At 35.0% G+C, this 25,919-nt stretch overlaps 3 protein-coding genes across 3 annotated transcripts; 1 reads left to right on the top strand and 2 right to left on the bottom strand.

The window, feature by feature from the left end:
- Positions 1 to 929: 929 nt before the first annotated feature.
- Positions 930 to 4,205, top strand: LOC111006987 (putative leucine-rich repeat receptor-like serine/threonine-protein kinase At2g24130). Its single transcript, XM_022279113.2, has 2 exons — positions 930 to 3,513; positions 3,601 to 4,205. Exons 1-2 carry the CDS (start codon positions 960 to 962, stop codon positions 4,014 to 4,016), a joined length of 2,970 nt encoding a protein of 989 aa, XP_022134805.1. The 5' UTR covers positions 930 to 959; the 3' UTR covers positions 4,017 to 4,205.
- An 8,939-nt stretch (positions 4,206 to 13,144) lies between these two features.
- On the bottom strand, positions 13,145 to 16,718 carry LOC111006892 (putative leucine-rich repeat receptor-like serine/threonine-protein kinase At2g24130). Its single transcript, XM_022278991.2, has 2 exons — positions 13,822 to 16,718; positions 13,145 to 13,731 (listed from the first exon to the last, which is right to left on the bottom strand). Exons 1-2 carry the CDS (start codon positions 16,589 to 16,591, stop codon positions 13,337 to 13,339), a joined length of 3,165 nt encoding a protein of 1,054 aa, XP_022134683.2. The 5' UTR covers positions 16,592 to 16,718; the 3' UTR covers positions 13,145 to 13,336.
- A 4,672-nt stretch (positions 16,719 to 21,390) lies between these two features.
- LOC111007115 (Tetratricopeptide repeat (TPR)-like superfamily protein) lies at positions 21,391 to 25,111 on the bottom strand. The gene is made up of 2 exons (XM_088126052.1): positions 22,040 to 25,111; positions 21,391 to 21,678 (listed from the first exon to the last, which is right to left on the bottom strand). Exon 1 carries the CDS (start codon positions 24,846 to 24,848, stop codon positions 22,146 to 22,148), a length of 2,703 nt encoding a protein of 900 aa, XP_087982178.1. The 5' UTR covers positions 24,849 to 25,111; the 3' UTR covers positions 21,391 to 21,678; positions 22,040 to 22,145.
- Between the last annotated feature and the right edge of the window lie 808 nt (positions 25,112 to 25,919).

Here is a 25,919-nt window from a genome sequence, read left to right as displayed (position 1 = left end):
AATGTGCCTATTTTTCGTATTATTAAAAACATGACAAATTACCATTTCAGCCCTCGCTATTAGTTTCATTTTAATGCTCAAAGTTTAAAATTTAAAAAGTTTTATTCTAATCCTTAAACATCATTCAAAGTTGAAAAATATTTTGCGGGATCATATTTTCTTTTGACACATAGACATATTAGTTTATAAATATGGCAAAGAAGTGATAAACTGGTAAAAATGAAAATATATTACGTAAAAAAATTGTTGACATTTAGTAAATTCGTAAAATGTTATTAAGTGATATAACCAAATTATAGACATCATAATTTTTAAAATTAAATTAAGATTAAATTACAAGTTTAGTATTAAACTTTCAGGATCGTAATCGACTTTCGTGGAAATTCAAATTTCCACCTCACAGTTGTATTACATTAAGATATTGTTTGATAAGTATCTGAATTTGAAAAAAAAATGTATAATAAGTCTATAAATTTTGAATTTTATGTCTTATAAAACTATAATATTTAAATTTTATATTTAATAGCTCTATAAATTTTAAAATAAATTCAAATATAATAAATATTTATTAGAGACAAATTTGAAATTTCATGAATTTATTACACCATACCGACGATAATTTTTTTTTTTAATTTTACTTCTTTTACATTTAAAAAAGAACCTAAATAGCGTATTGGGTGCTGAATTAATGTGTTCACTGCTCACCACAATTAATTATTTAATCAATCAATTAATTTCTACACCTGTGCAAATATAACGCGAAATTCCTTTCCCCACGTGGTAGTATCTCATTTGTCAATTTCAAAGTCAAACACCACTGGCGCCAAATAAGTTTCCACTGGTCAACGGCAGTTAGGCCCCAAAAAACTTTCAAATAAATCACCATTTCCTCTTCTGTAACTCATCTCTCCCTAAATCCCACTGTGGTTAAAAAAAAAAAAAGCTTCAGTTTTTTATCAATGGGTGGTTTTTGCGAGCTCTCCTCGTTCTCTTTTTTGTGTTTCCTTCTTCCTCTGTTGGATAAAACTTCTGCCAAATTTGAGGATCATTACCACGAAAACAGAGCATCATTACTTTCTTTCAAAAATGGCATTTTTTCTGACCCACAACACCATCTTCAAAATTGGAGTGTAAATTCACAGCTTCACTTCTGCAACTGGACAGGAGTTAAATGCAACAATTCGACCCACCAAGTGATTTCCATTGATCTTTCTGGCATGTCCCTCGGAGGAACCATTTCTCCATCTCTTTCCAATCTTTCTTCCTTAACGACTCTTGATTTGTCCGGGAACTTCTTTGAAGGTCAAATTCCCATGGAGTTGGGTTCTCTTGTTAATCTCCAGGAACTGAGCCTGAAAAGGAATCTTCTGAGAGGAAAAATCCCTGCAGAGCTCCAGTTTTTGAATAAATTGGAGTTTCTTCATCTGGGTAGCAACAGGCTTGAAGGGGAGATCCCTGAGTTGCTGTTCTGTAATGGGTCCAGTTCGCCATTGAGGTATATAGACCTCTCAAACAATTCCTTAAGTGGGAGAATACCTTTAAAAAATGGATGTGAGCTGAGGTGTTTGATGAAATTCATGCTTTGGTCTAACAATTTGGCGGGGCAGGTTCCTGCTGCTCTTTCAAACTCAACGAATCTGGTATGGCTGGATTTGGGGTCAAATAAGTTAAGTGGGGAGTTGCCATCTGAGATTTTGATGAAAATGCCATTCTTAGAGGACCTTGATTTGTCTGAAAATGGATTTGTTAGCCATGATGGGAACTCAAATCTTGAGCCTTTTTTTGCATCTTTGTTCAATTCTTCAAGACTGAATGAGATTGATTTAGCAGGCAACCGTCTTGGTGGAGAGATACCTTCGTTTATTGGCGATCTTCATGTCAATCTCTCAAAGCTTCATTTGAATGATAATCTTATCCATGGCTCAATTCCTCCTTCCATTTCAAAGTTTAGAAATCTTACCATTCTGAACTTGTCTAGTAACCTCCTCAATGGAACCATTCCTTCTGAGCTTTCCAGATTGAGGAAGCTTGAGGTTATTCATCTCTCTAATAATTTACTCTCCGGTGAGATCCCATCTTCTCTTGGGGAAATTCACCATCTGGGTTTTCTTCATTTGTCTAGAAACAAGCTCTCTGGTTCTATTCCAGAAGCCTTAGCTAATCTTTCCCAGTTGAGAGAACTGTTGCTTAATGGAAACCATCTCTCAGGCATTATCCCACCAAGCCTGGGAAAATGTACCAACTTGGATATTTTGGACCTTTCTAGCAATCAAATTTCAGGTGTTATTCCGAGTGAAATTGCAGGGAGGACCATGAAATTTTATTTGAACCTTTCCAGAAACCATTTACATGGGCCTTTGCCATTGGAGCTTAGCAAAATGGACATGGTTCCGGCTATTGACTTGTCCTCGAACAATCTCTCAGGCCCAATCCCATCCCAACTTGGGAACTGCATTGCATTAGAACACCTCAATCTCTCTCATAATTCCTTTTATGGGCCTTTACCAGTTTCCATTGTCCAACTGCCTTATCTTCAAACACTTGATGTTTCTTTCAACCAATTGAATGGAAGCATTCCTGGCATTCTTCAGAATTCTTCAACTCCCAAGCAGCTCAACTTCTCTTTCAACAAGTTTTCAGGTGAAGTTCCAGACGAGGGGGCATTTACATGGCTGACAATATCTTCTTTCCTTGGAAACAATGGTCTCTGTGGCTCCATCAAAGGCTTGCCAAAGTGCAGGAAAAAACACAAGTTTCATAAGTTGTTGCCAATTCTCTTGTGTTCATCTGCAGCTCTTATACTTGTCATCACCGGAATCGCCTTGGTACACCGGTTGAGAAAGGGAAAACGTTTGCCAGTTTTGAATCGGAGGAGTTGGAAGGAATATGGACAACAAACTACAGAGAGGAAGGAGCTGAAATATCCAAGAATCTCATATAGACAACTGGTGGAAGCCACAGATGGTTTGAGCTCTTCAAGCTTGATTGGGTCAGGACGATTTGGAGAAGTGTACAAGGGAATACTACCAGATAAGACAAAGATTGCAGTCAAGGTTTTGAAACCAATTAGGACAGCAGGAGAAATCTCAGGGAGCTTCAAAAGAGAATGTCAAGTGCTGAAGAGAACAAGGCACCGAAATTTGATTAGGATCATAACCACTTGCAGCAGACCAGATTTCAATGCTCTTGTTCTTCCATTAATGTCAAATGGCAGCTTGGAAATCTATCTTTATCCAAACGAGCTAGGATCGAGCATTCGTAGGCCAGATTTGGTTCAACTAGTGAGTATTTGCAGTGATGTAGCTGAAGGTGTGGCCTATTTACACCACAACTCACCGGTTAGAGTGGTGCATTGTGATATCAAACCGAGCAACATTCTTCTTGACAACGACATGACTGCTCTGGTTACTGATTTCGGAATTTCAAAACTGATCATTGGGGGAGAAACTAACAACATTTCCTTCAGTTCAACTCATGGCTTGTTACGTGGCTCTGTTGGCTACATAGCTCCAGGTAAATGCACAGTCTATTTGAATTGACCACATTACTTTGTTTATCAGGCCATGGTTATAATTAATCATATTGCCTTTTGAAATGCAGAGTACGGATTAGGGGAGCGTGCCTCAACTGAAGGAGATGTGTTCAGTTTTGGAGTTCTTCTGTTAGAAGTTGTGACAGGAAAGCGTCCAACCGATCTTCTTTTTCAACAAGGTGCAGGCTTGCATGAATGGGTGAAAAGCCACTACCCTCACGACCTCATGGACATAGTCAATGAAGCAATGGAAAGATATGGTCTCCCACCACGGCCAAACGCCACAAAATCATCTCCTAAACTGCAGCTTGAAGTTATATTCGAGTTGATTGAGCTCGGTATCATGTGCACGCAGTATACTCCTTCATTGAGGCCGAGCATGATCGATGTAGCTCATGAAATGACACGTTTAAAAGAGCATCTCTCGAATTCGTTATCACTGTTGATTCGAGAAGCTGGTCCTACTGCACATGAAGGTTGCTGATCAGTCTGGAAGATTTAGAGCAACTTGGTGTTGTTCATTTGTTCAATTTGATTGTTTTAGTTTCAGCCTCCTTTTCCAATAACAAATTCAGGGCAAAAGAGGGGGTTGAATTGGAGTTTAATCACCACACTGAATCCAGTAATGTAAATATGTGATACAATAAGCATAAACCAAAATGATCATAAGCTAATTGGTATAGATTCTAATGAAACATTCTCTTCAATTGTTTGATATGTGATAGACCCTCGATTGTTAACGTGTACAGTAGAAAAAGTAGGAGCCTAGAACGAGGTACGATAAAGAGAGAGTACTTTAGAGATGAGAAACTCTTGGAATTCTATTAACATGTATCAACAAAAAGACTATTGGCCTTAACTATTGAGTTCAATTAAGATCTAGAGAAAGTAGACGTAAAGGCTGCCTCTTTACATGATAACGCAGATGAGATGATATATGGCACAATCAGAAGGTTTTACCCAAAGGGAATGAAGTAAAGTGACTTTAAAAGTGATCACTTGTTAGCTTTTTCAAAAAGTGAAAGTGAAAGTTGTGTGTTCATGAAGTGGACATATGAAAGCACTACTACCAGTGTATCAACACAAGTACATACAAAGACTCTTGAGAAAAATTCTCAATGGATCAAGTCAAAGCAGTCACTATACCTATTGCAAAACTTAACAAATTGTCACATAGTACAGAGGAAGATATTTTCAAAATCGTTAGAAGTTTGAGTTTTAACTGTTGTTTGACGTATAGTATTCGATAGTATACGACCGGATTTAGCATATACCTTAAGTGTGGAAGGTATGGATAGCTCATTTATAACTCACAGGAAAGCTATCAAAGGTACATGGAATTATATTACCTATTTTATGCATCAAAAAATGCTAAATGAAAAATCCCTCGTGATTTTGCTTTTGGTTTCATCCAAAAGGCCCCGTACCTATGGAGACATCGTCATCTACTTATATTACCATCATCTTCATTCTTCCCCTTGTATAATCGATATGAGACGTCAAACACATTCGTAACAGCTACTAAAGAGGCATTATGAATTATAGTTCTCTTTTTCAAGTTAGGAACTGCTTTTTCAAGTTAGGAACTGGTTTTCCATAGCAACTAGAGTGCAATGTGCCTTTAAGAAAACATATGTTTCGTGATAAAACCAAATGCTCGGGCCTGTTTGGTAATGATTTTGTTTTTGTTTCTTGATATTACAATATTATAACCTAACTAGTATCATCACCAAACAAGTCACTACTTCTTTAACATCAAATGAGGGATGATATGACTCCAAAATTCATTGGTCAACTGATTAGCTATTGGATCTTGAGAAACACACTTCCAATTAAAAAACCTTCTTTTTTTTTTTGCTAATAAAATCTCTGTTTGATCTTCTTTCGGTCATCAGCTTGTGAATATATCTTCACCCAATCCCTACCACAGACATAATCCAAAAATATCTATTAAATAAATAGAATTGTGTTTGGCAAAAGCAGCACACGAGGCTAATGCCAACAATATTTAAAGTTAAACTTCACTTAGATCTTTCTTTTAACCTACCATTAATATGGAATTAGCAATCTAGATAATGTGCCAAGTGGAGGATGATAAAAATTCTTTGTATCATATTCTAGTACAATGATTATCTCCACTTTTAAACTTTACACTTAAATTATTCACTTCCACTTGACGAGAAACTCGCTATACCATGTTGTTTGCCTCAGTTAGGTCCAAATCCTGTTGCAAAAAATATTTAGATTAGTTGTAAATGAAAGAAGAAAAAAAATCTCAACTTTGCTTAAAGATTAGATCATTAGTCAACTTTTCCTTTCTTGAACTAGATAACTTGAATTACTTTGTACTGAAACGTATCGAAACCGCCCGTTGGTTGCTATGTACTGATGCAGATTTGTTGAATATGAGTCTGCACCATGTTTAAGTCAGATGATGGAAAAAAGGCTATAGAGATTGAGACTGAATATGAGCCTCTACTTTTCTAGTCCTTGTGTCAAGACATTGCAGATAGAGAACAAAGTTTGATTATCAAGTCAAGTGTGAATGAGAAGACTTGGAAAGGAAATCAACTTCTAACACAAATCTGCACTCAACAAACTTTATTCTGCAAAAGTTTCATTTCGACTACGAGTGGCATCATCATCGGTTAATTTCTCGTTTCGTGGTAGATATGTAGTCGTCGTCTCGTCACAATCTTATCTAGCTAACAAACTCTTGTTTGGTAAGATTCCACTAGAAAAGAAATATATTTGTTTTTTTAAAGTCTTCAAGGGAAACATTCAAACTCCAATCCCTCTGTCATTGAATTGAAGTCTATTACTTGGAGGAATCAACTTTTTCAACAAAAGTACATGAGATATATCTTCTATAACAGTATCCAACAAAATTCTATTCATTTGGTTAACTTTTTGATGTGTTCCTATTTTGACTTTTGAGAAGGTTAGTGACCAAGATATGTTTAGTTCATTGGCCTAAATTAGCTCTATGTTGCAATGAGACGGTAACTCAAGTAATAGCTATCAAACATTAAATTCTCAAGTTTAGGGGCAAGTTACAAAAAATTGGCTTTTCACTTAACAGTCCACACACAAGAGATCTGATATTTGAACCAACATTTTGGAATCAGAAAAATATCTTGAAGATAAGTGAATGACAAATTTTTTGGATCCAACCAAACCAAATTCACATACAATAAGAGTTTCAAGTTGAAACTCAGGCAAGCATTCCATTTTTAACCCATTGAAAATCAGTGTTGCCTTAAATCTCTTTTCTGGTACAAATCCACAAACTCTGAGTCAATAACATACACTTTAAAGATTAGATCAATAATTTATCAGCAGGACGAATTACTCATCTGTTTGATGATCGATTCCCGCACGTATGTTACTTTCCTCATCGTACCGCGATAACATGTGAATTCTAAACATAGAAGGAAACAACTTACCTTATACTTATAGAAAATATGGTTGAAATGTAACATTCACAACAGCAGAACCTCCATTGAATGTGAAAAAGCATAGGGGCTTCATCTGAATCCCACATTGGATGAAAGGGATTGGATGTTGATTTTCAAAATGCAAGGAAAAACTCCCACCTTGTGGGGTAACTTTTGAGTGAGAAAGTCTTTGACATGACTAGACAAGTGGTATCAGGTCAGATTACTAAATTTGCATAACAAAATTTGCATAACAGTCGACGAAAGCGTGATGCGTGACACAGATTGTTAGATCATCCCATATCAGTTATGGAGGTTCAATGTCGAATGGGACGACCCAAAAACGACTACATACTTGGCTATTCTACACATGCTCATAACTTTCTTTGCAGCCTAGAAATCTGAGAGGAAGTACTATAGAGTTTATACTATTGTACTACTACAAGACTCTAGTTCTATTATTATCCATTGCTTCCCCTTCTACTTTTTAAGATGTATTGCAGGTGAGCTCACTCCATGAAACAACAGAGAAAGTTAGGCCCAAGATTTGGACCAGGATTTAGAATTCGGATTCGGTACCTAATTGTCCCGGAACTCCCTTACGTCCTATGCGACCTGACCGTGCCACCGTCTTTATCTGAGCTACTTAGAAGAGCGAAGATTGTCCCTACAGAAAATAATGTCAAAAAGAAAAGAAGACGGTCCTTCATTTCTTTATTGTCTTGAAATTACTAGTCTAAACTTTGGTGATCAATGAAAATTTAACTATAATATTTCTTTGACGTGATCATCTAGAGGCAACTTTTATCTTGATGAAAGGGGGTCTGATTTTTAACATAAGATCTTGGTCTAGATAATGCTAGAAGGCTCTATGACAAAAAAAAAATTATAGATATTGAAAAGGGCAAGTTTGAAAACAGTAGACAATTGGTTGAGAAATATTAAGATGATGACTACTGGAAAAGGGGATATTTCAATGGTGCTTTTAAAGTGCAAATGATATCAAAGAAGAATGCTGATCCCACTAGCAATAAGAAAAGCTCACCATTGTTCAAATTTTTTGTATGGAAATGAAAAGAGGTAGGTAGAAAAGTGTATGTTTCTCCATGATAGCAACCTTATGAATGACATTACTTCAAATGTCTCCATCATTTTGATGTTATATTACATGGCTGATACTTTGAGTTATCATAGCTCAGTTTACACTTCAAAGTTGATAATTTATTTTTTTTGTTGTACAACGAGACCCTACTACATTTGGTTGTAAAGAAATACATCGCAGATTAATTCTTAGATGGGTGGTTATCAGGAACTTGAACTCAGTCTCTCTAAATCTTTTTATTTACCTTAGTTTTTTTAGACCAATGAGCTAATCCATGATGATTAATCTTTCTATATTTTTACAGTTAATATGATATTGCTTAAGCCAAAATTCTCGTTGTTTTACTTTTGATTTCATCCAAAATGTCTCGTACCATTGAAGATAGTTATCCTTACTTATACATAAACTTGACTTTAGTAGAATAGACAAATTTTCGCTAGGCTCTACCTCCTCATTTATCTTCTTCTTTTGTCCCTAGATCACTTGAAAGTTCTAGTTAATCAATAATCGAGGGAATCATCGAGCTCAGGGGCGCCCCTGAATTGTCTGACCAGCTCGAGGGTCCCATACTGCAGGCTTATCGACCTAAGTGGGTCATGGCTCTAGGCCGAGTAGCGCTGCTGGTCCTTGCAGCCTCAATCTTCGGGGTCCTTGTGCCACTCCTCCAAACGGGCTCAACTCTTCGGAGTTTGATCTATTGATTTGCATTTATAATCTTGATTCGTGCGACTCATGCGCAACTTAATATCTCTCGTAATGAATCTTCCTCTTTTCTAGTTGGTAGGGGACTTTGGTCGCAATATATCAATATATCAATGGCCCCAATAGAAAAGAGAAAAGATGAGGATGAATACGTGGAATAGAGGTAAATGAACTTTATGTTAATCTCAAAAGTCAGCAGTTGTACAACTAACCAAGGAGAGTTATCCAATTAAGTAAAACCCATCAAAACTCAAATTTTACACTCCCAACTTTTGGTTGGGTAAATTCCACTGTTCCTCATCTACGGACAGATAGACAGGTGGTTTATTGTTGTGATTTTGCATTTGAATTCTCAGAACTTATTTATTTATTTATTTAAAAAAAAAAACAGATTACTATTTCATATATTTGGACTTTTTTTTGGCGTTGAAATAGAAAATTGTGAAACTTTGTTGGATTTTGCTTACTTTGGATCCATTTCAAAATTTATCTCAATGTATATACCAGAAATTAAATTTCGTCCTTGATTTGTACTCTCAATGATGACATTTTTTTTCAACTTTTACTATAAATGTTAAATTACTTCTACATTTTATTCATGTTCTCAATAAGTACGCCAAGATTTTAGTCATTATTGAAAATTTGAATTATAGTACATGTGAATGATTAAATTTGACAAGTTATTGATGTGTTATATTAATTTGATCGTTGACATAATTTTCAACGTTAAAATGTTTGTCGGTAAAAAAAAAACGTCCAAATGTTTTTACGCCAAACTAAATATCTAGTGTGATATTTGAATTGTTGTAAATTAATATTTTTATTGAATAGAAAACGATATTTATTGAATGGTATTCAATAATTGGTTTTAAATGATTCAATAATTATTGAGTGACATATATATTTGTAAAATGGTAAAAACAATTGTTTGTTTTCATTACAATCGTTGGTGTTAAATTTTGACCTCCTGATTGAACGAGTAGATCTATGAGAGAGTATGACCGACCTATGATAGAACATGATCAAACTATGATGGAGTGAGGCCAGCCTAAAAGGAAGCATGACCAACCTATGATAAAGTATACTGATGTAAAAGAAAAATCGATACACTAAAGTCCGTTCGATCTGAGACTAACGTGAGCGTCAAAGTACTTATTATTGTTTTGTAGATCTCGTTTTCAATTCATCCCTCAAAAACCTCTCGTGCCATTGGATTTAGGCAGAAACAATAATGTTCAATTGTGTTGTTTCTTATGATCACACCTTTGAAAATTAATAATATTACAAAGTTAGTTGAAAAACTATTGCATAACTTTTCAATATTGTAAACAAAATATGCTAATACATTACGGCTATCCGTGTCTTAACCTTCCAGGAAAATAATAATAATAATTACGTTTCCAAAAAAGAAAAAAAAAAACCCTGAATTTTGATAATAATGAATGAAAAGGCGGCTGCTGGAAAAAAGTAAACGGTTAGTAATCAAAGGGCGTCAACGAAAATTGTTGGTTCTATTTTTTCTTTTTTACATGTAGGGAAAAAAACCGCCTCCCTTGTTTGATTTTTAGGAGTTATCCATTTCATTAGAGCCTATATCTTTACTAATTTTTTAATATCAATTACAAAAAAAAAAAAAAAAAAAAAGAAGGTTGAGCCGTCCAGCAGGTAAATTTATATTTGTTGTTTTTTGGTTTTTATTTTAATCTCAAGAACATGTTTGGTAACGGTTCATAATTTTCGTTTTTTATTTTCTTTTTAAAATTTTTAAAATTCTTTTTTAAAATAACAAAATCAAAACTTTTATTTCTTGTCCTTGTAGTTTTTTTTTCCAAAAATATAAAATAAAATTATTATTTAAATACAAGATAAATTTTTTTAATATTTTATTTTAAAAATTAAATTTCATATAAAAAATTAAAATTTTAGAGAGAAAAAAAACAAATAGTTGTTCCCAAATATTTTTATTTTTTCATCAATATAATAAAAAAAAATGTTTCCCAACCAAAATTTATGTGCGCTACAATTTGATGTGTTTTTTTTTTCTTTTTTGACACGTCATCTCCTCTAGTTAATAGAAAATAATATAAAAAAATTAATTGAAGATCTTAGGGGCAACTTGAGATATGGCAAAAAAAAAAGTTAGAAAAATAAGCAAAATAGCAACAAGGTTTGAGTTTTTCAAATATAGCATTTTTTGGCAAAAAAACGGAGGCCCACGTTATAAATTACAAATGTACCCTGCAGGTCCGAACCAACAATAAATTACTTCTGATTGACTTCTGATATACTAATGATTGACAGATATAACTCCTGATATATATGTGATATATGTTTGATATACATATGGTATGAAATTGATTTACTTCTGATATAACTATGATATCTACTACTATAGGTGACATAGAATTGATTAACTTCTGATATACTATTGATTTACTTATGATATAACTATGATTGACAGATATACTCCTGATATAACTATGATTGACAGATATACTCTTGATATAAATGTGATATATATTTCATATATATTTGATATGAAATTGATTTACTTCTGATATAACTATGATATATACTACTATAGGTGATATAGAACTGATTGACTTTTGATATACTATTGATTTACTTATGATATAACTATGATTAACAGATATACTCCTCATATATATGTGATATATGTTTGATATACATATGATATGAAATTGATTTACTTCTGATATAACTATGATATCTACTACTATAGGTGATATAGAACTGATTGACTTCTTATATACTATTGATTTACTTCTGATATAACTATGATTAACATATATACTCTTGATATATATTTGATATATGTTTGATATACATATGATATGAAATTGATTTACGTCTTATATAACTATGATATCTACCAATTATTTCGAACATATTACCTCTAATATATGTTTTATGATATACTAATATATGAAATAATTTTTTTTCAGATAAAAGCAATGGTACAAACACAAAAAATGAAATAAAAAAACATCGTCGAAAATGTTGATGTCGTTCGTCCCAAAAGACAACATAAACCAACGCCAAAAGTGTTGTCTTTGGAAAAACGAAAAGCTTCAAATATAGTATCTCCGAAAACACGACAATCACCAAGAACGAAGATTGATGTCTCAAGCTTTTACCTAAAGATTATACAAGAATGAAACTTACGCTTTTCTAGACTGTTGGAACTTATGCATATGGAACTTATGCTTCTTCTTTTATAGAATTTTAAGAATGATATTATTAGTCTACTTTTGGTTTATGCTACTGGTTCGTTTTGATGTTTAAACCTTTAAGTTTTTGGTTGAAGGACTTTGCTGCTGATTTGATGTTGATGTTGATACCCAAGAATGATATTTAAACCTTTTAAGAATGACATTGTTGCTGCTTTCATTTTGATCTTTAAAACTTTAAATAAGACTTAATTGTACTATTGATATATGTACAATGTATACTTGATATATCACTGATATATTATTGATATACAGAAAAACCCTAAGTTTCTATTTACCTCTAATTTCTAATTGATTTCTCATTCACAGTAATTTCGAAAGTCACCATTGACATTGACATTGACATTCCTTTTCAAGTTTTCTTTCTCATTTTCAGTAAGTATCAAATTTTTTTCTCATTTTCCATGCATGCCAATACCTACTGATTTCTAATTGGTCAAAAAAATACAAGACAAAGGGTTAAAGCAGGTAAAATAGTGATTTACTATTATACAACTGATATAGAACTGATTGACTTTTGATATACTATTGATTTACTTCTGATATACTAATGTTGTCAGATATACTCCTGATATATATGTGATATATATTTGATATATAATAACGAAGCGATAACTGAAAATGGTAATTTGGGAATACTGAAAATTTTAAAATCAGAATTTTCAAAAAAATGCTATATCTGAAAATATCAAAAATGCATATAGAAAACTTATATGCTACCCATTACAAATCCTCAAGATCTTACTAGTTACTAATCGATTTGTAGAGAACTATTTGTTGTAAGCTAGAAGTGACAAAATACTTTAACTCTAGGAACAATACTTTACTATACTTCACTATAAGCTATATTTGACTATAAGCTGCTGCTAAAAATTTAACAGATTTTTTTATTTTTGAAGAGAAAAAAAAAACTCTTTTCTCTATTACTTTCTTATATGATCAGGATGGAGAAGATATTTTTCTTCATTAAATTGAACTATATGTATCTTGCTTCATCTCTAAGTAGAATCTTTTACCAACCACCTTTATATTTGTTTTTACCAATCGAGAAGGGGAATAGGCATTTCATTTTTTTCATATATATATATACAGTTTGCAAATTTTAATAATAGTAGTTAGATTCCTGAAGAAAATTTGTAACAAAATTCCATGTACAAGTACAAGTACGTCCTATTACAAAATGCACAAAAGAAAAAGAAAAATACAAACGTAGATTACAGACCCAAAAATTGGTCATATCATATACATGTTAGCATAAAATGAAAACAAACAAATTAAAAGAATGAATTATCAATTATTAATTATTCAGTATTCACCGTCTCGTATACAGCGACGACATAGAATGCGAGAGATACTCCTTCAAACGTGTCATTTCCTGTGCCACGTCGACCATGGTGGGCCTCGCCGACGGCGTGAACTGCGTACACATCAGCCCCAGCTCCACCAGCTCCACTATCACTTCCCGCCACAGCCTCTTGCAGGGCCTCGGCCCTGCCCTCGCCGCCGCGGCGCTGCAGTATCTCTCCATCGCCTCCCCAACAATGGGGTCCAGGCTGTGCGGGTACTGAGTCTTCACCCATTCGTGCAGCCCCGCGCCCTGCTGGAAAAAGTGATCCGTTGGGCGCTTCCCCGTCACCAGCTCCAACACGAGCACCCCGAAACTGAACACGTCCCCCTCTGTCGACGCTCGTTTTCCCAATCCGTATTCTGCAAGCCCACTCAAAACAATTAGAATTTGGAATTTCTTCGCTATAATATAAGTATTTTGCTAATTAATGGAGGATTTGATAAACTTACCAGGAGCTATGTAACCGACGGACCCACATAACAGGCCGTGAGTTGAACTGAAGGAGCTGGAATCATCTGGAGGAGCAGTGGTGGCGGTACTGTGATCTTCTCCCCCGCCGCTCACCAGCCTCGCAATTCCAAAATCAGTGACCAGAGCGGTCATGTCATCATCGAGAAGAATATTGCTGGGTTTAAGATCACAATGCACCACTCTGACGGGCGAATTGTGGTGCAAATACGCCACTCCTTCCGCCACGTCGCTGCAAATGCTCACCAATTGAACCAAATCAATTTCAGCGGCCCCTCTCTGGCTCGGATAAAGATGGCTCTCCAAGCTCCCGTTCGACATTAATGGCAGAACCAGCGCCTTGAAATCTGGGCGGCTGCACGTGGTTATGATTTTGATCAGATTTCTGTGCCTTGTTCTCTTCAGAACTTGGCACTCTCTTTTGAAACTGCGGGAAATTTCCCCTGCTGTTCTGATTGGGTTCAGGACTTTGACGGCGATCTTTGTGTTGTCTGGTAAAATTCCCTTGTACACGTCTCCGAATCTCCCTGACCCGATCACGCTCGAGGGGCTGAATCCATTGGTTGCTTCCACGAGTTGTTTGTATGAGATTCTTGGGTGCTTCATTTCTTTCCTCTCGGCTTCTTGTTCTATTTCGTATTCCTCTTTTTCCAAATCCCTTCTGCTGAAAACTGCGAGGCGTTTTCTCATCTTTGACCTCAGAGCCGCCAGCGAGATCCCGATCATGCAGAACACAAATGCTGCTGATGAAGACATTAGAATTGACAGCATGTGCCGCCGTTTGTGCTTCTCTCTGCATTTTGGGAGGCCTCTGATTTGGCCACAGAGATCATTGTTTCCCAGGAATGAAGATATTGTCAGCCGGGAAAACACCCCCTTCTTTGAAATCTCCCCTGAAAATCTGTTGAAAGAGAAGTTGAGCTGTTTCAGAGTTGAGGATGTTTGAAGAGTGTCTGGGACGTTCCCAGTTAGCTGATTGAAAGAAACATCAAGAACTCGGAGATAAGGGAGCTGCCCAATTGAAATTGGCAAAGGCCCATCAAGGGAATTGTCTGAGAGATTGAGGGATTCAACAGCAATGCAGTTTCCAAGTTGAGATGGAATTGGGCCTGAGAGATTGTTGGAGGACAGGTCAATTGCCAGGACCATGTCCATTTTACTAAGCTCCAATGGCAAAGGCCCATGTAAATGGTTGCTCGAGAGGTTCAAATACAATTTCAAGCTCCTCAATCCTGCAACTTCACTGGGAATAGCCCCTGAAATTTGGTTGCTAGAAAGGTCCAAAATTTCTAAGTTGGTACATTTTCCCAGGCTGGGTGGGATGGTGCCCGAGAGACGGTTTCCGTAAAGAAGCAACTTTCTCAGCTGGGAAAGATTGGCCAAATCCTCCGGAATTGAACCGGAGAGCTTGTTTCTGGACAAATCAAGAAGACCCAGACGGGGGATTTCACCGAGAGAAGATGGGATTTCACCCGAGAGTGAATTGTTAGACAAATAGAACCTCTCCAGATTCCTCAATCTGGAAAGCTCAGAAGGAATTGTGCCATTCAGAAGGTTGCTAGACAAGTTCAAAAGGGTAAGATTTCTAAGGTTTGAAATGGAAGGAGGGATTGAGCCATAGATAAGATTGTCATCCAAATGAAGCTGCGAGAGATTGACATGAAGATCGCCAATAATTGAAGGAATCTCCCCACCAAGACGGTTCCCTGCCAACTCCAGCTCTTGAAGATTTGAAGAATTCACCAAAGAAGCAAAAAAGGGTTGAAGATTTGAGTTGCCATCGTGGGCAACAAATTCATTATCAGACAAATAAAGGTACTGCAACAACGGCATTTTCCCAACAATCTCAGCTGGCAACTCCCCACTCAGCTTATTCGACTCCAAATCCAGCCATTTCAATTTGGTCGAATTGGAAAGCGCCAACGGGACCTGCCCCACCAATTTGTTCGACCAGAGCAAAAGACACATCAATTCTGGCAAAGGGCATTCACTCCTCAAAGGGATTTTCCCCTCCAAAGAATTGTTCGATAAGTCTATGTATCTCAACATGAGATTAGAACCATTGCAAAAGAGCATCTGAGGAATTTCCCCCTCGAGTCTGTTGCTACCCAGATCGAGAAATTTGAGGCTCTGGAGGAATCCGAGCTCGGTGGGGATTTTGCCGGTGAGGCGGTTCCATGATAAGCTCAGCTGCTGGAGGTTGATGAGAGAGCCGAATTGCGATGGGATTGGGCCTTGGAAGGAGTTTCTGGACAGGTCGAGGATTGTCAAGGAGGAGAGATTGGAGAGGGATGGGGAAACGGTTCCCCTGAGGGACTTGTCGCTGAGATCGAGCTTTTGGACTCGTTGGGTGGAGTTGTTGCACTTGATTCCAGCCCAGTTACAGAAGTGGAGATTTGAAGAGGATTTCCAATCCTTGAGATAGTTGTGTGGATCAGAAACAATCCCTTCTCTGAACGAGAGCAATGCTGCCTTCTGAGAATCGCCATTAATGGAGGTTTCGTGATCACCAGAAGCTCTGTTGAATGAAAGAATTAGGAAGCAGTGAAAAAAGAATACTACACAGAAGTTGCAGAACTCCATTGTTGAGTATGGAGTTTTTTGTGGTGGGACGGAAGAGAGAGAAGTGGGGGGTGATGAAACAGGAGGGATGAACAGGGGGGCCTTTAAGAAGGGAAACAGAGTAATGGAAATGGCTAATAAAATAGTAGAGATAATATTTGACCCTAAGAGTCGAGTCCAAGACGACATTTTTTTTTTTTTTTTTTGTAACGAGTTGATTTTTCATTTTCTTTCAAACGGTATGCTATTGCAGACATGATAAGAATTTGAATAATAAAATAATGGATGAAATCACAAATTTGTTTAACTAAGATCATAAATACATTGGGGCAGTGGATGTAAGTTTAACTCGGATTGTTTTGGTAAATTTAATTCATATATACATATCAATGAATAAAAAATAAAAAAATTTAAATTCGAGTTTAATATTTATATTAAATTACATGTTGAGTCTTCTAATATTTAATAGGTATTTTGATTTTTGATTTTTATTTTGTATCTAATAAGATCTTTAAAAAAGAAAGTGTAATAAGTTCAAATGTCTATTAGACAATAAATAAATAAATAAAATAAAAGTTAAAGATTATTAGACACTTTTAATATTTAGGGATCTATTAAATTTACCATTTAAAATTCAATTATTTACTGGATATTTTGAAAGTTTAAAAAACCTATTAAACACAACGGGAAGAGTTTATAAAAATTTATTAACTAAACTTATAATTTACCTCTTTAAAATCATTCAACACGGCTATTATAATTGTGAATATTTAGTTTCTTTCCTTAAAATTTATTTAAATATATTTTTAATTGTCGATCTATTTAATTCCTATATTTAATGACTCTATAATTAGTTGTATTAGTTTTTTTTAATGAAAAAGGGACATCAAAATCCAGAAGAAATGAAACTACAACGATGGTACGAGACGGGGCAGGGAGACCCCTGAAAAGACCTCTAGGAGGCTCATCACACACATGAACTCCCAACGAGAGATTACAAGCTCTGTTGGCTAGCCAATCAACATGCTTCTCTAAAAACATGTTATTTCGAGACTATTAGTTTAACTCCTCTGTTATAGTTTGTATCTTCAGTAAGTTCTATTGGTCTGAAAATTTAAAGTTAAAATACATATTATAACGTAAAAATTAAATAGACACGAAATTAAGAGACGAGGAAGGAATAAAACTTATGAATAAAGCTGAATAAAAACTGATTGAAAAGTCAAACAATTAAACACGCAGATATGTAAGCTTAATAATTAAAAATATTCACTCAAATCTCAATTGACAATATTAGACTAGTCTATAGCGCCAATATTTCAGAGTGATACACAGTAAAAAAGGATTTAAAATTATTTAATATGAAAAACATCACTGCCTAACAGCCGAATGCCGATGAAGGGCGGAGGAGGTTTCGTTTGGCGCCTGTGATGTTTGACTTTTCAAATGGACCAATGGGCGGTGACCACGTGTGCAGAGCGCAAAACGCCGCGTAGGAGGGTTTTGGGGATGAATCAGGGTGGTGGAGGACACGTCAGCTCCCACGGAACAGGCCTAACCCTATTTTTTATTTTATTTTTTAAAAAAGGTGCACAAATTGAATAATAAATTGAAAAAAAAAGGGGGGGAAATGGTGGAAATGGGATGATATTATTAGTGGATTACGTGCTGTCAGGGGAATGGCAGATAATTTAATCTTGGTTTGTTTATTTTATTTTATTTTGAAAAATGGGCAGGCTTCAATTTGATTGGGACAGGGATCGTTGGTATATTTGTCGGCTGCTGATATCATGTGTAATCATCATGATTTTACCTACGTTTATTAATCTCTTTTTACTATTCAGTATTATGAGTTTATATTATAACTTAATTATTAACTTCCATATGTTGTTTTAACTCATGTTTCAACTTTAAACTGCTTATTATATTCCTTTTTAATAAGCTTCAAAATTTACTATTTTATAGTGCAAATAATAATAATTACTATTTTATGCATCCTTGTTTTTTTCCGTCACGATGCATCAAACTACTCAAATTTAATTTAAACTTGCCACTTTAATTTAATGATAGGAGTAGGAATTTTAGTTATCGGCATTTTTAACGAGAATACTCAGTTTTATTTAATCATTTATTTTATTTTATTTTATGTGTCTAATTCAATTATTTATTTGTGTTTTTTAATTTGAATTTGAGCTTTAAATGTTTTCAACCGTTTTTTTAAGTCTTACTAATTGATTAGGTGAGTAAGAGATTTGTTGTTTAATTGGAAAGGGTGGTAAATTCTTCTTGTCTATTTGTTGTAGTCTTGGAAAATAGCAAGTAAGAAGTGTTTGGTAGTGTTTGTTTGTTGTCTCAAATTTTTCAAACATTGTTTCCCGTATAATATTTTGAGAGATGTTTTTTTTATGTAATTCTATAAGTGCTGTGAGTTGTTTTTCGTTTGTGAGATTTCCAAGTCTTTGGAGAAAACGCATCTAAAGGAGTTCAAGAGGTGGTCTAAAACACAAGGAGAATTTGTGTTTAAAAAGAAGTCAATCGAATAAGGAGTGTTGATCAAATATTGCAGCATGACTTAAGAAGGGAGTTCTTTTATTCATAAGTCAATATTAATTGTAAATTGTATTAACTTTTGATTGTTAATCTTATTTTTTCGACGTAGCCTCGTGGAGTAGGTCGAGAAACTAAACTAGGTTAAAAAGGTTTTTGTGTTGTCTCTCTTTACTATATTGTCTTTCATTACCGTTACAATTACACACGCTTAATTATTTTAATTTTTAAGATCCAAAAGAATTGAGACTTTATTAATAAAATAATATTTTAGCATACTAAATAGATGTCTTAGATAGATTTTTGGTTCTTATTCCTTTAGATTTACTTTATTTTTTTTCATAAATTTTCAAAATTAATTATTTTAGTCCTTCTCATTATTCTTCTACTTAATATCTATTTACTCAACATAATAGTCCAGCTATCTCAAAAAAAAAAAAAGAAACATAATAGTCCAGCCAAACTGTGTAGCTCTAGTATATGCCTAAATCAACACTATACATATATCTAAAGTCGTGTAATTAATTTGACCAATTAATGACTTCATTGATCTAAATAGACATTTTAAAAGTTTGGAGACTAAAATAGAATCATCCTAAAAGTCTAGAAATGACAAATGGATTTCAAGCTTATAGTCATGTGTAAACACAAATGATAAAAGATCGAAGATTTGGTGTCTTTTTATAAATTAAGGGGCAGATTTGAATTTCCGCCCTCTATTTGTAAGTATAAAATAAAATGAACTATTAAAAAAATACCCTAAGATTGATTTGGGAGGTGGGTAATGGGTCGGATATTGTGCAACTGAGAACAATAAGAATTATTAGAAAACAAAAGTAAAAAAAACAAAAAACTCCATGTTATAAAAAGGAAAGCCACCAGAAATTATTTAAGGAAAGGGCTTATAAATATTTAACCATGTGGGAAATAGATGCAATAGAACCAAAAAAAAATTTCTCTCTCTCTCCAAGAATGAGTCTTTATTGTCGTCCCAATTAATTATTGACATTTAATTTAGAAATTGAAAATAATAATAATAATAATAATAATAATAATAATAATAATAATAGGGTAGTGGTCTAAAAGGAGCTCTTCATAAGGCTTTAGGTTCATACTCGGTTCATTAAATGTACTTTGATTTCTGAAACGCAATCATCCCTTTATTTGGGCCCCTGTCGAGAAAATTAAGATAAAAATAATGTGTGGTATGTGTTTTCTTCTTCAAAGTTCCATTATGTCAACTAGTTTTTTTGCAAGTTGATGTGTGTGCTCGTTTGGATAAAGTCAAAACTTTTTCTACTTTTACATCCTCTAACCTGACGTTCAACACTCAAAATTTGGTCCAATTTGTGATGTTCTGAACTTCTGGTGTCGTTAATTTAATACTCGTTATTTTTTTGTTTCTGTTTTGTCATTTTTAGTCCAGAAAAATTAATTGCATCAACCCAACATCCATTAATTCAAGTATGATAAAAACAACATTTTTATCTATGTTTTAGAACAAATTGAAAATGGAAACACCTTTAGTTTTCAGAGATTAATTATCCAACCAAATTATAATAAAGTTTTTTTCCCTTTTTTGTTTGAGTACATCAATTTGGAGATATGAGAGATCGAACCTCCGACTTCGAGAGAAGAAATACATGACAATCACTGTTGAACTATGATCATGTTGACAAATTATAATAAAGTTTGTAATCGATATGTTGTATGGTTGTATATACAGAAAATTTGAAGCAAGCACTGTTATTAATGGCAAGGACTAGAATTAAAGAAATGAAAGTATAGAAATATAATGTTGAAAAACAGTAAGCTGCTGTGACTAAAATAATAATTGAACCCAACTAATTTTCAAAAGATTGCAACCAAATTACCAGGATAAGAATCATTATTTAAAAAAGAAATTATAAGTCAACCAATTATTTTCAACACTTCTGATCAGATTGAATTTTTGGTGTAGATTCAATTTCTTACAAAAATTAAAATAAGCGTTGAGTTTTGGAATTCAAAGCCGCTAAATATATTGGTGTGAAAGAGAAGTGAGTTCAAATCTATTAATCTATCATATCATTTGTACCCTTTTTCTATAGGATAATTTGTACCTTTATTATATAATAAATGTGAACAGCAAAGAGAGCAGTATTTTGCAGCTTTGAAGGCAATTTTGTCTGGAAAATCCCAGACTTGCTAAAGCAATGAGAAACAAGATCAGGAAAGGCAGAGCATTTAACCAAAAAAAAAAAAACAGATCTTTCTCAAGTAAGATATTCAGGTCAAAGACGCTGCAATTTTTAAGTTTATGATGATATTGTCGTATGACACATTTTTTAAGAAATAAATTCGAAGTATTAAATATTATGAGCTAAACAATCACTCATTGTAATGTTCAGTTCTTATATTTTGTTATGTGAGTTGTGAACCAAAGCAGAAGTATATATTGCTAGTGCTAACTGCTAATTTTATTTCCAAATAAAAATCAGGGGAGAAAAATATACATATACACTTTTTTTAAGGTATATTTTAGCAAAATAATGACAATTATTGAGACATATAAACAATATAAACCTATTTGTTTCTCTGTTGCCCTTGAAGCATGCCTTCCAACAAATCCATGCTTCAGCTTATGATGGTTTATGATTCTAATATCTTTATCAATAGACATCTTGAAGGCAGCACTGTGGTCAGGGAATCATGGATTTTCTCAGAAACCAAACAGTCTTTGGTGTTCCCTACAGACAACAGACAAAAGGAAAAGGGATGTAAATAATCAGGGCAACAATAAGAACATTCTGTTCTTTTCAGTATTGTTATGTATTTTGCTCTTTCTTTCTTCTTTGATCCTATGTATCAAATGAAACGTGTCGGTTTTCATTTCAGCGGACATCTCAACTAAGCTGAACAGTTTACATCAACGTTCTACTAATTCATTACAGCCTATTCTAGTATTCTGGCGAAACCGCCCATCGGATAGTTGGTTAATAGTAAGGAATATTTGAGAAATAAGTAACCCAACTTCCTTGGATATACTGCTGGAAAACAGATAACATTTCATAGGATAAACATGGCATTAATGGGAATGACAAAAGTTACCTGTATACAATTGAACAGAAGTAGAGACAGGAATATCGCCTGTATCTGGGGGCTGATGGACTTGAGGGCAAACACCTGTTTCATTGTGTTTTGGCATTTTTGAACTTCAATATTTCATCTGCTTCATCCACAAGGACCACTTGATTGCCTCTAAGAATTGATCGTTTCTTTGTAGTGCTTTGATCATGTTAATGTAAGTTATCCTATCGGGTTCGATTCTCTTTTCTCTCATTTCCTTCACCAACAGAACGGCTTCTTCGACCATTCCCGCAATTCCATATGCCTTGATCAATGTGTTGTAGCTGTACAGATCAGGTTCAAGTCCACATTCTCTCAGTTCTGTTAGCACTTCCGCAACTTCATCAATCCATCCCTGTTCTCCGTAGATGTTGATCATGATGTTATACGTGTAGCGGTCACGTTCAGCACATGATTCCTTCATTCGCTGTAAGACACTCCTGAAGCTCTCCATTTGGCATTCTTTTCCATAAGCATCCAACATACAGTTGTATGCTTCAAGGGAAACTGAAAAGCCATTAAATTTCATTTTTTGAACTGTAGATGACATGTTTTTGAAGTCCTTATTCTTTCCATAAGCAGATATCATTGTATTATACGATATTACATCAACCAAGCCTCTTTTTTGAGCCAGCCCGAACAGATTTCTAGCCTTGGTGAAAAGCTTGGATTTCCCATAAACGTCAAGCATGACGTTCAAGGTCACAGTATTTGGAGCGAAACCACGATGGAGCATTTCATCAAAAAGCCTGGAAAGCTCATCAACAGGCAGAGCGCGGGAGCAGCAGTTTATGACACAATTATACATTTCCTGATCCCAAGACACTCCACTTTTCAGAATCCTATAGTACAGATCTGCTAGCTTATCCACCATGCCACATCGTTGATAAATACGAAGCATGTCCCGCAACAGATAAACGTCTGGAACAATGTCTTGCTGCTGGTCCATCAAGTCAAGAACCAAGCATGCATCTTCCAATGACCCAGCTTTAACATACATTCTCACAACAACATTGAAGGCAATCAAATCCAGTGGAATGTCTGATGATCTCAGGCTTAGATAAAGCTTCTCCCCCTCTGAGAATTTACCCATGATGCTGTAAATGTCAATCATTGTGCACGTAATGTGCAAGTTCGGTTTATTTTCACGTTTAGGCAGTTGAGTGTAAATCTTAATAGCATTCTCGAGCTGGCCCAACTCTTTACATGAGCAAATTAGCAAATGGTACAAATTCTCCTCAAAATTATGATCATTCCACTCTTTTTCCCTCAAAATTTTTAAAGCGTCATCCACTAAACAGTGCTTCATATAAGCCATTACCAGAATCGAGCAAGATGTCTGGCTGGACAGAACTTTACAATAGAACGACCCAGTCAACAGGAGAGGCACACTTTTTATTCTTCTAGCTTTTTCATATGCTTGCAAAACATTTCCAACAATGGAAGAAGGCCGGCATCCAATCTTTAGCATATCATCAAGAGTTTCAAGTGCACCTGCTTCATCCTCATGTTTGGCTTGCAAGTTTATCAGGGTGAACAAGTTAGAGGTGTTTGGCATATATCCTTTCCGCTTGAGCTCCTTATAGTACCATTCTGCCATTTCATAATTACCAGCTCGACCCCAACCTTCAATCATGGAGCGGTAAGTCGTTTCATCGGGTTCTGCTCCAGAGTTCTTGATGCCCAAGAATAGGCGTTCAGCAGCATCCATATTTGACACCTTTCCGTACCCAGTAATTAAGGTATTATATGCAATGATATTGGAGGAAAATCCGGCTTCTTCCATTGAGGCAAATACAAGTTCAGCATCCTCCAATTTTCCTTGCTGACAGTAAGTGTTAAGCATCACCAACCAATTCTCCAAATTGGGTGTTACTTTATCTTCTTGCATTAGTTGAATCACCTCTTCTGCTTTATCATACAAACTCAACCGCGCGTATATAGTAATCATAGATGCATACGTCGCTTCACAGACAATTCCGAAGCTCCTCATCTGACTAAAGGCAAACTCTGCCTCCTCAACGTTACAGCCCTTCTGACAGAGACCCATAAGCATCCCAAAGGTTGCAACATTGGGCTGTACTCGGCACTCCAACATCATTCGGAACCATTTAGCACCCCGGTCCACGAGCCCCGATTTATAACAAGCATAAATAAGAGTGTTAAAAATCTGAAAGTCCAACTGAGAACCCAAATCAGCTCTAACTTGTCTAATTAGCTTCTCCGCAGCATCCCAATCCTCTTGCCTACCCAACACTCGAAGAACCAGATTATAGGCAGTCACATTGTGTTCTAATTTCCCATTTCTTCTCATCCATTCAAAGAAAACCAGTGTTTTACCATCATTACACTTCTCTAGCTTTCTCAAAATAGCATTGCAATCCTCTAAGCTCAAATCGGACGAAATAGTGGAGTAATTGACATCCATTTCGCCACCGTTAAAAATAATATTGTCGAAAACCTTCTCACTACAATTCCTACTGAAACTAAAATACGAACCTGGCGCCCGCTTCGATGGCTTCTTATTTCCGACATACTTCTTCCTGGCGCCAATTTCATCATCAACAAATTTCGATTGGTAAATGTCCGACGCCTCTGGTTCAACCTGAGAAACCTTAGAGGGCTTGTGAACCCTAGCCAGGGAGTAGAGTATGCAGGACTTATTGAGATGAATATAACCAGTGATGGAGAAAACAGAGCAGATATCGGACAGCAGAGCCGATTTGACCGGAAAATCGAACTTCTTAGAATCGAAAGAGTCCAAAGGGAAGGAAATTTTCAGGGAGGCCATGGATGAACAATATTAACATCAGAAGTCACAGTGTAGTCCAATGCATAGTGAAATCGGGAGAAAGGCAAACCTAACAGTATTCTGAAACGAGGGTTTATGAGAATGAGAATGATATTTACCGAAGCTCTGGAGATCGTCGAGATAATGGAGATTGAAGCAGTGGAGGAAACTAAACGATCAAAGAATTGTCATTTTCCCACCTCAATCTGTGTCAGCATACGTGGAGAATGAAGAAGGCTCTATGAATTACAAAAGGCCGACCAAACCAATCCAACAATCATTCTTGAATTAGGCTTCAAAAATAAGTTGTTTAATAACCATCTTTGTTTTTTGTTCGTGATTTTTCTTTTTTTAATTTTTGGTGTTTGGTTTTATATTTTTAAAAAACAAAAATTTAATAACTATCTTTTGTTTTTTGTTTTAAAAAACAGAAAACCGGTAACCATTTTTAGTTTTCTGTTTTTAAAAGTTAAAAAATTAAAAATACATATTAGAAAAGGAAAATTCTATCTAGGGTAGGGATGACAATGGTGTGACTGCGAGTGAAGATGCTCTCCCCCCGTGCTAAAATTTTCAGTCCCCGTTCCACCTCGTTCTTCGATTCGAGAGACCTTCTCCACAAAAACTATTGATTTTATAATTGTTTTTAATTATTTTTAGAATTGAAGTATAAAAAAAGTGTAATAAATATATATTAATAATTTAAAAAATAGAATCGGGAACGGGCATGAGGTCGGGACATGCATTTCTTATTTTTGGGCCTCACCCTGCGGAAATTTTTGTATCTCCTAGACATGAAAATACAAGTTTAGAAAAATGTAAATAGACTTTTGTAACATAAATTTTAGAGAGATAAATAAAAATATTTTTAAAGAAATAGTGAAAAGAAAGTTAAGGACAAAAAGAGAAAAAAAAAAAGTAAAGTCGGGAGGAAAATATATGTTAAAGAAACAATAAATAAATTATAAAGAAAGAGAAAAATTATAATGGAAACAAATTTAGAGATGAAAATCATATTCAAATATAATTTTTAGAGAAAATAAATAAATACATATAATTTTTTATTTTTTG

This window comes from Momordica charantia, assembly GCF_013281855.1.
Source record: "Momordica charantia cultivar OHB3-1 chromosome 6 unlocalized genomic scaffold, Mcharantia_2.0 BLBB01000006.1, whole genome shotgun sequence".
Lineage (NCBI taxonomy): Eukaryota > Viridiplantae > Streptophyta > Magnoliopsida > Cucurbitales > Cucurbitaceae > Momordica > Momordica charantia.
The sequence above is the reverse complement of the archived record's forward strand: the minus strand, read 5'-3'. Positions and strand labels throughout refer to the sequence as shown.